Consider the following 12,992-nt stretch of genomic DNA (forward strand, 5'->3'; position numbering starts at 1 on the left):
CGTCTGTGAGCTTGTCTAAAATAAATATGGATACGTTATAATCGTAGAGCCTAACGGATCTGCCACATCCTCTCGGAGATAAAACACTTAACATGAAGCAGACGCGAGCCCACGGTGATGCGATAATAGTGCCAGAGGGGTTTGTAGGATTAGGGACGACGTGGAGCGACACAAACAGCGCTAGGCTCAAGTGTGTGCGTCCCGCTAGCCGCGCTAACGCGCTAACAGCCCCGTTAGCGCAGCTGGGCCCCTTTAAAACCCACAAACTCACACTTTTACACACCCAAATATGCTGTCAAATATTTGGGTGGTGGTCAAATGTCCCTTTTTTTCACCGTCGCGTGGTTTCTGACCTCGGAGCCGCTCCATTTGTGCCGCCGCTGTGAGTCCTCGTCAGTTTAAGAGACGAGAGACTGGACAAGGTCCAAGCCCCGCCCCCAGGCTCCCCCGGACGGGCGGCGTAACGTCATCGAGCGACGTGGCGGAAGGTGAAATCCTTCCTTTCATCGTTCCGCTGACTCATCAATGACTCCCAAAGTTTTCCTAAACTCAGAACCACCGGGCGCGGACCGCGAATACTCACAGCCGTAAACAAAAACAAATGGCGGTGTGGGCGACGCGTCGGCCGACGTCAGCGCGGGGCCGGAAAAAACAGGGCCGACGGTAACGACCCGCAGATGTTCCGAGGCAAGAGGAGACGTCCAAGCAGCCGCTAACAGCCCAGATGGGATGTGACAGTGCGGATTCCCTGAATTTAAAACAGTCGGGGAATCGTGAGGATGGTTTTGACCTTTGACCTCCAGAGCTCTTTAGAGAAAAAAAAACCCTCCTTAATTTATGTGGCTTTTATTTTCCCGTGCATGCATCGTATTAGGCGGTTCCTCCTGGAAAGGACTAACTCAAATCAGGCCCGACAGGGTGTTTTGAATACAATAGGCAGCGATGACAAACGCGCTCCGATGTTTTGGGTCCAGAACCGCAGCCCGGAATAAATTCCGTGCGATGATGTGAAAACTGTGACCTGTGCTAAAAAGTCGTTCCTTTGTGTTGGTTTCTGCACCAGAATAAAGCAGCCGCAGCCCGGCCTGACCCGAGCCCGGAGCGTCCGTGGAGACCTCAGCGCTGAAGACGCCTCCCAGAGGCCACGAGGAAGCATGACCTGGTCAACAGGAGGGTAAGGAGCCCACGGCCGGGAGAGGTGGAGACCCCCGACCCCAGACGCTGCTGCTAATGCTGCTGCTAATGCTGCTGCTAATGCTACTAATGCTGCTGCTGCTAATGCTGCTGCTAATGCTGCTGCTAATGCTGCTGCTACTAATGATGCTGCTGCTGCTCTGTTGCTGCTGCTAATGCTGCTGCTGCTCTGCTGCTGCTGACACACTCCTGCATGCAGATGCTGTGCAGTCACACGTAGCCACGAGCCGCCTGCCTGAGTTTGTGTCCTCAGAACAAATGTTGTTTCCCTCCTGCAGTGACACAGAGGCGTAGGTGGAGCGAGGGAAGTTGTTGTTTACCCACTTCAAAGCAGCACTTACTGAAATGTTTTACTTGCAGAGGACAGACTCGAACACTTACTGGAAGAGAAAAAGCGTGTTTTTCCTCCTTTTTATGTCCGTGTTTATTTGTCTTATGGTCCCTCGAACATTTAACATGAGCTTTAAAACAAGGAAGTTGTGGCTTTCTGTTCCAACTCTGAGAGGTTCCTGAGTCATTAGCAGAGTCAACGTTAGCAGAGTCAACGTTAGCAGAGTCAACGTTACAGAGTCAACGTTAGCAGAGTCAACGTTAGCAGAGACAACGTTAGCAGAGTCAACGTTAGCAGAGTCAACGTTAGCAGAGTCAACGTTAGCAGAGTCAACGTTACAGAGTCCACATTACAGAGTCCACGTTAGCAGAGTCATTGTTAGCAGAGTCCACGTTAGCAGAGTCATTGTTAGCAGAGTCAACGTTACAGAGTCAACGTTAGCAGAGTCAACGTTACAGAGTCAACGTTACAGAGTCAACGTTAGCAGAGTCAACGTTAGCAGAGTCCACGTTAGCAGAGTCAACGTTAGCAGAGTCAACGTTACAGAGTCAACGTTAGCAGAGTCAACGTTAGCAGAGTCCACGTTAGCAGAGTCAACATAACAGTCTTCAGCAGGCTTCGTGACCCCGACTGGGATATTAGGCCTGATTATGAGGTCGTACACGACTCGGAACTCGGCTTCAGTCATGGAAGCTGACTGATTGGCATCACATCCGCTCTGTAAACGTGTCGCAGCAAACACGTCGGTTTCTCGCGTTCGAATGCAAAATGTTCCGATTTTGGAGAATGTGCCCGGCTGCCCTGATGGAAGGAACCACCCAATCCCTCCGTCCATGTGTCGCCCTGTTTGTCCTCTGATGTTAGCGAAGGGATCAGAGACGGGGGTTCCGCCCCAGAACGGAGAGCAGAACCACGCAAAGGTGAGCGGACATGTGTGCACGTGCGTGCGCCAGTGTGCATAGGTGTGTGTGTGGGCCCGTGCGTGCACGTGTGTTGCCGGTGGGTCCCAGCAGGACCGCTGAGGTTGGAACCATCACATGTTCAGCTGTGATTCCCATCAACACATTCCTGGACGCTCACACACTCTCTCAGCGGAGCCGTGCGCCCCCCCCCCCCCCGAGGAGGTGACCTGCAGCCTGGAGGATGAAGGGAGGCCGTCATCTGGAGCCACGTGGAGCCCAGCGACCGCTGGCGAGCGTTGGCGGGCGCCACTGCTCCACGCCGGCCCCGTGGGAGGGGGGGGTGATATACTACCCCGTCCCAGAGAGGGCCAGCGGGTCCGACCACGCCAGACTGATTACGGGGTAGAGGTCAGACCAAATGGACAACAAATGGTCCCTGGCCTTTCACGCTGGGGGGGGGGCACACTACTGATGGAGGGGGGGGGGGGGGCTGCTGATGGAGGGGGGGGGCAGTCGTTGAACTCATATATAATGTTTCATCCTTGGAGCAACAAACAGTTCTGCGGAACTTCCGACCATCTGTGGGAAAATAATCATGCAGTACCTGCAGTCGCTCAGCTGACAGCGCGACCCCCCCCCCCTCCCCCCCCCCACCACACACACACACACACACACACACACACACAGTCCCTGTGCAGGTCAAATCATTCGCTCTCATTGACAGCCTGCATGACTGGCATGAAGCCTGGGTGTGCTGTGTGTTTTATAATGCATGACGGGGGGGGTTGAGATTAGACTCAGCCTTGAACACGTTAGTTATTTTACCCCCCCCCCCCCCATCCCTGCCCAAGGCAATCTGGACACTGTGGTCACATTTTCCTTGCTGCACAAATATTGATGCTAAGGTTTGGCTGGTCTGAATAATGAGCGGCTCTTCCATGGGGGGGGGGGGGGGGGGGGGTCAATAATGCAGCGTGATATATTGTTTGGTTCATACAGCAGCAGGAAGCGGTTCTTCCATCCCTCACGCTCCCTCGCAGTGGATGACTGAACCAATCACTGCTCTTGTAGCACAACTTGTATTTAACAGCTCCTGGGGGGTGGGGGGGGGGGGGGGGGGTGGGGGGGGGGGGGGGTCTGTCAGGTGCCACTGAGTAATTGATGCTGTGCGTATTAATCTTGTGAACGAGGCGGGAACAAACAAAGGAATAAAGGAGGGAGCGTCACAGGCTGCACCCTCTCCGCTCCGGAGCTGCGGTGGCCTGCGTTCGCCATGCGGTGGAGCTGAGCGCCGGGTTTCCGCGCGTCCGCCTTCGCCAGAACATCCGGCAGACACGTGTGTGTGTGTGTGTGGGGGGGGGGGGGGCAGAGGCGACCACGTGCTCCACGTTCCCTCACTTCCTCCATGCGCGGTGGTCGATTCTAATCGCCGGATTTCCTCCTCTCGGCGTGTGGTTGTGCCACCACGCTCTGCTGCGGGAAGATTCCCACTCCGGGATCATTCCCACTCAGGGATAATTCCCACTCAGGGAAGATTCCCACTCAGGGATGAGGCGCCGGAGCAACGCGGCGATCTCCCACCTTCCTCCTCTTTGTGCCGCCGTCTCTTCTGGCTGTAGCTAGTTTCTACGCTGCCTGCTGCCCCTCGTTTCTTTTATTCATGCTTTCTTCTCTCACATCTACATGCCCCCCCCCCCTGCTCACACTCCCTGGAAAGCACACACACACACACACACACACACACACACACACACACACACACACACACACACACACACACACACACACAGATACTGCAGCAGGCATCTCCCTCCGACACAACAGCCGGTTCTCCTCCGACCCCAGGAGCTCCCAAAGCAGGTTGAGCTCGTATCACGATGGTGGCACCTGATGGGACGTACAGTGATTCCAGTGTTGGAGCATCCAGCAGAGATTCACAGACGTGTCGGGGATCACGTGGGGGGGGGGGGGGGGGGTCCCAGGACACGGGAGCGTGGGCCAGAGCCGATGAAATATGCACAGAACATAGATTCCAACTGGAAGCGCCCATTAAAATTTAAACATGGTGGCCCATAAGTGAAGAGTGCTGCCATCTCTGCAGCCACGGCCCCTCTGTTGGGGGGGGGGGGGGGGGGGGCACCAGGGATCCCCGACCTCTGCGGAGCGTGGCTGTTGTGTTCATGTTCTCCGCTTCTTTCCGACCCTTGACGTAACAATAATTCCAGAGCTTTTTCTCTACAGGCTGGAACAGGAAGACGTGGCGGAGGACAGCTGAGCGCCGCTGAGCGTCAGTTCTGGAGCGCGACGGGCCCGTTCTCCGTGGAGCGGGCTCCCTCTCCGCCCCCAGCCGGCCTCTGTGGGACCTGCCTGCTGCCGAGGTCGGGGGAATCGGTGAGGCGGGAACAACCAGGCAGCAACGCTGTTTCCAACCGCCGCCTGAACCCTCGTCAGGTGAACGGATCGGGCCGTTCTGCTCGCTAGAGGGGTTTTAACTTTATCTCCTTTAGGTGTTTCTTCATTCCCCACACCAGAAAGCATGTTTGCATTGTTTGTGTCGCCGTGGACGGATTTAAATGGACATTTTTGATAAAATGGAGCAAACTCCCCACTGGATTTCATCCTCCCAGACTTGGACGGTTTGATGTCACAAAGTGGGACAGATGCTGAACTCAAACGTCACTTTTTGGCTCGTTCAGTCGTACCCAACCACCGTTTTCTGTCCTGCTCGGGTTCCAGCTCCGCGCGGCCGAGCGGCGCCGATAGCATCAAGCTCGGGGAGATGGCGGGAAGGATATCTGAACGTCTTCTTCCCTTTCTTTTTGAAAACTGTCTCCATCCACTCAGACAACAAGCGGCCCACAGCCGCCACACACTCGCCCGCTCCGCTCGGAACCGACACAAACTCACCGCCCGAGCAAATGGGAGCAGCTGCTAGCAAAGCTCTTTCATCTGCTACAGTACTTGGCAAAAAAAAAAAAGGCCTCAGTGACACACACCACACACACACACACAACACACACACAACACACACACACACACATGCAAGTTTTGAGTGTTGGGGGGGGATCTTTCATATTGTTCCAAGCTGAAATGTGGATTTTACACTCTAATTTCCCGCCTTCCTGGCGTGCGGGCATCAAAGGCAGCGAGCGCCGGCGATCCCCGTCAAATGGTGGATTCCTGTCGCGTTCACCTCCACATGGAGGGCGCCGTTCCGCCCGTTAACGGGCCCACAGTCGCTGGTGTGTACAGTGACAACAGAACCGCCCCCTCCCCGTCGCCATACTCACTGCTTTGGACGTGCACGGTGCCAGTGGAGTTGTCCTTTCCCAGCAGATTCTCCACCACACATGTGTAATTCCCAGAATCCTCCACTCTGGCTCTGTTGATCTGGACCCTGGAGTTTTTCCTGTGGGAGACAACACTCGCACAGCTGAGTCAGGGGATTGACGGCGAGAAGGAAACAGCAACGAGTGGAAAGAGCCAGGGAGACAACGGCGGCGGGGCAACCGGTCGCCGCTTCTCCAGGGTGACAAGTTCACCTAATCTGGGCCAGAAAACAGCCGACGCTAGCAAGAGTCCGCAGAATTGTGGGTGTTTTCGCACGCCGCTGCAACGGCGGCAAGGTCGAATACACAATTCATGGTCTCTGTGGAGCAAACGTTGACCAGGAAGTTGCAAATGTTGGAGTCTGCGGCGCTTTTAGGGCCGAATCACAGACTGTAGTGGGCTTTTATTTAATTTTAGAATGATAAAACTATACTAGCTTCCTGGAAATGTGCTTCAGCTGTATCTGCTGCTAACAGCAGCGTTGCGTTGACCTCCGCTCCTTTTCATCTCGCGCTGTCGTTAAGTTTACAAGACGCGGGCCATTTGTACTCACTGGCCGTTCTTTATTCGGACTTTTTTGCTTTTCTTCAGCTCGTTGCCGTCTTTGAACCACCTGTAGGTGGGGAGAGGGTTCCCCGTGGCCTCGCATTTCACCGTGAGCTTGCTGCCTTCGTCCACTCTCGTCGGAACCGTCATCTGTTTTAATTGTGGAGCCGCAGCTAAAAAAACAAAGAGAAGAGAGGGATGGAAAGAACAAATCATTTAGCACCAAATACTTGCTCACAGTGTTTCATGGTTAACTGGCTGTTCCAGGAGGACGGCGAGCGAGATTCTCCGTCATCAGAGGCATCACAAGCTTCACGTCAGACTAATAAACAGCACCTGAAACCGGACCTGAAGCAAAAGCCGGCAGCCGTGACCGTAGCCCCATTAGAGAAAAGCCACAGACGACAAACAACTGGAGAGACGAGTCGGTCGTGGTGGAATAATTATCTGATCCTGCTTCCATCATTGATTGAAACGTCTCTCACCAGCAGAACCCTTTGTAGTCGGTAAAATTGGTGTTTACGGGAATAAAGGATGTGAAAACGTCTCCCGGAGCCCTTTCTCCCGACAACGCGCCTAATTGAAAATATGTAAAAGTGCTCTTTGTCTAAACACGTGCACTGTATACATGCACACACGCCATACGTTCACACAAACACTCGGCAGCTGACAGCTGCACACATGTTTAGGAGAGGACTCATGGGGGGGGGGCGGAACGAGAGGGAAGGGGTGAGCAGGGGTCAAGCAGGGGCTGGCCAGGGTGCCCCCCACTCCCTCTCTGTGTAACATTTACAATTTCATGCATATTTGAAATCAAACGGGCCAACAAATTACAGCTGTTTGCCCTGGCGGGGGGGGGGGGGGGGGGGGCTGAAGGACGGACGGGCGGCGGGATGGAGGCGAACAAAGCGTGACAGGTAAGGCGAGGTGTCGGGGCTTCCGGTAGACGCTGTAGCGGAGCGGCACCAGAAGTACCCCCCCACCCCCACCCCCCTCAGAGAGCCCGTCCTATTTTACTGACCTGGTAAAGATGACACCTCTGCACGGGGGAAAACCCCCATAAAAAACAAAGTGACGCGGCACTTTTCTCTAGTCAATGTTCCCGGCTGGCGCCGGCGCTGTTGATGTGACACCATTAACGGACTTCAGCCGTATGCCATTATCATAATTATCTCCCAGAAAGGTCACAAGGTTCTGTTCCTCAAAGTCAAGCCGACAAGCGTTTACATAAGAGAGGCGCTTGTTCGGATTTGTAAGATGCAAATGTGCTGCCAAGCAGCAGCGACGCCGCCGCCGTCGCTCCCCGGTGGAAGCTGAAGGGGGCGCTAGCGAGCGAACAGGCCTGGCGGGTCACATGTGCTGGTCCAGCTCAACAGTAGCTGTCAAACCTCAACAACAAATCAGCCGTCGTGTAATTTAACGTCAAACATGCGGAAATTTCACGGGTCGAACCGGAGACGTTTCCCACACTCCCCCGTTCGCTCCGGCTACTCGCTAGTACCGACAGAAACAACCCGAGAACGAAACAAAACACATTTTTCTCTTTCTCTTCTCTGCTGGTTTTTTTTTTTTTTGCTCGGCTGCCAAGAAGTGTTGTTTACTGCAGATGTGCAGGCTGGAACAGGCGTTACGCTGCAGCCAAATGAAGGCATCTCTTCCCGAGCATGCTCAGTGATGCAAGGCTAGCGTCGGGTCACGCTGCCGATGCTAACGCGCTCGAGCCGCACCGACATCCGGGGGGGTTTGGATTCGCCGCATCGAGGACTCGCCGTACTTCGAGCTTGTTTTTCTCTCCGGTTTTTATGTCCAGAGTCTGAAGAACGCGGTGACACGGCGGAGCTAAATGGTCTGGATATAACGGGGGTGCTCGGCGGAGGCCGGGGGTCACGGGTCAGGGCCCGGAGACGGAGCAATAAACAGACGTGCTGTATATTGCTCTTTGCACCTACCGCGATTTCAGCAGATGGTTTTATTTATTGGCAGGTTGTTTGTGTTTAATTGTCTCGGCTTTAATGAGGCTAAGCCGAGGACGACGTCTGTGTATTTGTAATAATCAGTGATCTGTCCAAGCAAACAGAATTTATTGTCAGCCTGGTCATTACGACGGGGCCACATCACCTTCTCCAATCGCCAACCCTCAGTTTAACAGATTTTTGCCTTTTACTTGCCTGAATATATCACATCTACTCCGACTTTAGCAGTGATCGACCCATATTAACAAGTGGACCTGGACCGTTTTTACTCTACAATCATCATTCAGACTTCATATGTGCATTTTATTAATTTGCTCCCTTAAATTTATGACTGATGTTGACTTGCAAACCTGGAATTTGGCAGGATAACGCCAATATTCCGCAGCGTTGGGTAGTCCCTTACATGTGCTGGAATCAAAGATAATGAAATGTCACGTTAAAATTAGCTCGCAAACAGCACAGATCAATGGAAAAAGCAGCGAGTCAGCAGTTCAATAGAGGCTGTTTGTTGCTAAAATTACTCCGCGGCTGCCAAGACAGTGGCCTTTTATCTGTGGACGGCTTCCTGTTGGAAAATGTGAGCGATGATATTTGGGTCATTCGGAAAAAATCAAGTCAAAGATTCCACCACGAGACGCGCCTTTGTAGCGCGGCGCTCGCTAACCTTAACGAGCTATTCTGGGGGTGGAACTTTGTGTTTCGCCTCGCTCGGTCTAAGATTGAACCGTCCCGAGTGGATTTGGGACGACGTAAAGGCAGAAATGTGCTTCTCCCTTTGAGGTGTGACATCACAGACGCCAGAGGCCACATGTTCTTCGTCAGCTGCTCTCTGTGATTCAACAGCAGTTGGTGACTCTATTGGAGGTGATGTTAAGTGAAGATCAGACGGCCCAGAGGCCCAACGGGCGGCCCATTCCTCTGACTTCAGCATCACGCCGGCTGATGGAGAAGGTACAGATATCTCCGCTTCGGTTAATCACAGATGAGGAGCTGCCGATCAAACCGCTGATGGGCAGCTAGTTTCTACCGATGACTCGGCAATTTAAGCACACACAGAAGACGGTGAGCGCCGTATCAGCCAGATGCAACAGAAAAGGCCAAAAGGACGTGGTTGTTGTGGCCACGCGCACCATCGGACCCTCAAGCTCCCAGATGTTTGACATGTTACAGCCCAAAGATCGGCTCTAATCCCAGTTTTACCCAGTTTACATGAACAAACCAACGTTGACTTTGAGCCGTAACGTCCAGAAACCTAATTACCATCTTAACGACCATCTTAACTACCATCTTAACTACCATCTTGGTGTGATCTCCAGAAAAAAAACCCAAAAAGCATCGGTATCAGCTAATCCAATGATTGGGGCTCGAATTAATCAGTTTTGAGGTTTCAGTGGACTTTTGTTGTTTTGTTTTGTTGTTTGTTGTTTAGCATATAACAGAACTGTGAGGACACTTTTATTTTCCCTTCATATCCATAGAAAACTATCTAGAAATGTGCTTTTGCATCTGAGTGTTCTCCCTAATTAACAAAACAATAAGCAAAGCGCTCCTGGGAGACACACAGCGGCCTCGTTTCCCATTAGCCTGGTGAGAAAAGCATCCAGCGATGATGAAGCTTCGGCTCAACAACGGCCCGATTCTCTCTTTTTGAAGCGGCGGGGCAGCTGCAGACATGGACTATAAAAACCTAATCTGAGAATAGAAGCCTAACGGGCGTGTCAACAGCTCCAGCCTTGGGTAAGAGTTTGAAACCCCAGCACAGGAAGCGCTTCAAAAACAATGTGACTTGATGAATTAACAAAGCATCTGTCGTTATTATTGAGTTAACATTTCTGTTTTACTTCCAGGAGCTTAGGAGAGGAATTCGAGGCATGCCTTTGTGCTTCTCCCTCCTAGACAAAGTATCCCTGATTACTCCAGCGTTATGTCACCTCGCTGCGAGTTGTCAGAAGACAAATTGCGTGGTAAGACAAAGAAATGGGTTCTCCATGTGGGAAACCGCTCGCTCGTCTCTGTAATGCGACATCTGTTCATAGATATCATTTCAGCAGACTCCCAGCACAACCAGCGCATGTTCCCCAAACGATACGTTCCTTATATGTGACTCAAAAACACCCAAAGAGCGAGAGTGTTGCAATCAGTGTTAGCTGGGGGGGGGTTAGCTTCCACCACAGGATGAATGTGACTTAGCTCATTAATGTTGATTCTTTATTGCCTTTAAAGTGATTCCTGCTCGACCGCGGCCACTCAGAAGAACTTGTGTTTATGTCGAGCGTTTGGAGCGGCCCCAAAACCAGCTCCGAGACGCTGGAATGGCAGATTTCCAAAGCGTTACCCTCAACAAACACGTCTGGGGTTCGGTTTCGTCCTGACTGATTTGTTCCTCCCAAAGTCGTCCACCAAAACGGGAAATTTCATTTGAGCCGCTCTCTGGTGGAACCGACGATGACGATGATGAAGCAAACGTCATCGAACAACCTCCCTCCTCGAGCAGCACCGCGGGGGGGGGGGGGGGCATCTCAGATTACCCACGGGGGTATCTGGGTATCATTCCCTCGGCCCACATCTGACAGCTGATGGAAACACTGAAATTAAACATCACAAACGAGGTGGAGCCGATCACGAAACGGGAAAAATCCAAATGAGCCGCCTCCTCCTTCACTTCCGGATGTGGCTTCAATAATAACAATGGTAATAACAGCGGTAATAACAACGGTAAAAAGAGTCAACCGCCACCATTTGTTATGGTGGACGACCTCATGCGTTAGCGGCCTTCGTGGGGTCAAACGACGAGCCCGAGGCCACGCCCCCTTCGCTTTTGGCTAGGAGACTGCTCAAACAACGGCGTGAAGCGGGTTGAGAGATCACTCGGCAGCGCACGGTCCGCTGGATGACAGCCTCCTGTAATTAACTAAGTGTGAACATCTCTGCTCGCCACCACATCTTGAAGCACTAAAACCACCAACATGTGAGGTTGAAACCGCAGCGGGTCGAGTCCACATCACACGGCGGCGGCGGCGGCGGCGTCCCCAACTGGAAACTGATGAGCTTCCAATGGACGATGTCAAACAGCGTCAAATAATCTGGTGGGCCCGAAGGTTAAAGGAGCCTGGCGGGCGGCCTTTAGCGGCCGGTCTCACGCTGTTGTGACTTCTTCTGGGGAAAACTTCTACATTTTTTTAGGGAGTGCTTATTTGAATAAATCTAAAAAAAAAGAGACACAACTATAAAGCACTCGGACAGCCCAGCGCTCCGCCAAGGCTCCTAATCTCCCCCACATGTCAGTACCTCTGCTGAAGCCTGATCCCGGCTTTCTCTGTCATTTTGTGCCAAACATTCTGGGCATTATTTGTGGAATTACAAGCAAAAGAAATGTTGAAATTGGCCCGATCCGGCGAGAGCGAAGCATCCCAAATAAGTAAATAAATAAATAAATGCGGAAAGTCCTCGTTCCAGATGGCGACCTGGATCGCAACCAAAATGTAATCAATTGTTTCTTTCTGGTCGCTCCAAACCCGCCCATCATATTTTTTAAAACAACATTGGAACATAAATGAACTGAACAGCCTTGAGGTAAAGATCCATAATTAAACGTTGTCACTTTACATTTACAGCTTTTGTTTCCTTATTTTTATCGGCTGCTAGTTGAGAGACAATCGGCTCTCGGTGGGGAGTAATGAAGAAAATCTAGATGCACGAACCCAAATGACCTCCCTTGAAGCCAGTTCACCTCCAAGACTCCACCAACACCCGACTTTAGGACCGGACCGGTGCAGAACTTCGGATCATGAGGGACTCACTCGCTAATTGTTGGCAGGAGGAAACTTCCAGAGCTGAAGCTACGATGCTAAAAGCTAACCGAAGCTCGATTTATGACTGATTGCTTGCATTGAGCGGCGCTGGAGCGCGCCCGTTTATAGCTGCGTGCTGCTGGGCTGCAGCTTCTTCCTGCATCTGGTGGATGCTGGTGGAATTTTCCTTCCATGTTTTGGCCCCCGTCCGGCTCTCTTTGATGGGGGGGGGGGCTTGCAAAGGTTCACATTTCACAGTTACTCCATCAACCTGGCCCACGAATAAAAGGACGTGGAAAGGAAATGCGCTGATCAATGGCTGCTGCCAGAGGTCACCCGCATCCAGGCCGTGGCGTGCACATGGCGCTCGTCTTCACCCCGGCTGACGTGACTGGAGCCGACGGGGATTTTCAGGATAACAACCAGCATTACTTAATAAAGTTGCGTATTTTCTGCGTAACAGCTGATTCACCTATTATGACATCGGTATGAAGAGAGCAGCGTAACACAAACGTTACATGTCATCCGCTCAAAAACACGCGGTTCTCATAACGCCGCCTCGCGGAAGCCAAATGGGCCGCGGAAAATGGCTCAATCAATACCGCTGCAACCAAAGCGCATTTCTGTGTTAGCACTTCGCCAAAGTGGCAATTATCTTAAAAGTCTGGCCGTAAACATCATTTTATTTTTTTGTTGATGAATCAATTTAGGACATTGATTTGTTTATGGCGCTGCGTGATAAATAAGGTTAGTAAAACCAAAAGCGTGGAGCCTTAATACGTCTAATAGGCACACAAACGATCCCGGTTATGGAAAATAAGGTGTGGTACCAGCACCTGGAACAAAAAGAAGGAGCCCGGTGTTGCTTTCTGTAAATAATATTACCATGACACGCAAACAGAGGCAAGTTTGGCCTCATGCGACG

The 12,992-nt window shown here is 52.1% G+C and overlaps 1 protein-coding gene across 6 annotated transcripts in view; it reads right to left on the minus strand.

Moving 5' to 3' along the window:
- The window catches only part of nrg2a (neuregulin 2a), a 59,134-nt gene that overhangs the window by 23,041 nt on the left and 23,101 nt on the right, over positions 1-12,992 (minus strand). For all 6 annotated transcript variants that reach the window (XM_057054109.1, XM_057054114.1, XM_057054108.1 and 3 more), the window contains 2 exons: positions 6,311-6,476; positions 5,718-5,836 (listed from right to left, as the gene is read on the minus strand). In XM_057054109.1, coding sequence (XP_056910089.1) covers positions 5,718-5,836; positions 6,311-6,476 — 285 coding nt within the window. The remainder of the gene's footprint in view (positions 1-5,717; positions 5,837-6,310; positions 6,477-12,992) is intronic.

Source organism: Takifugu flavidus, chromosome 14 (genome assembly GCF_003711565.1).
Source record: "Takifugu flavidus isolate HTHZ2018 chromosome 14, ASM371156v2, whole genome shotgun sequence".
Taxonomy (NCBI): domain Eukaryota; kingdom Metazoa; phylum Chordata; class Actinopteri; order Tetraodontiformes; family Tetraodontidae; genus Takifugu; species Takifugu flavidus.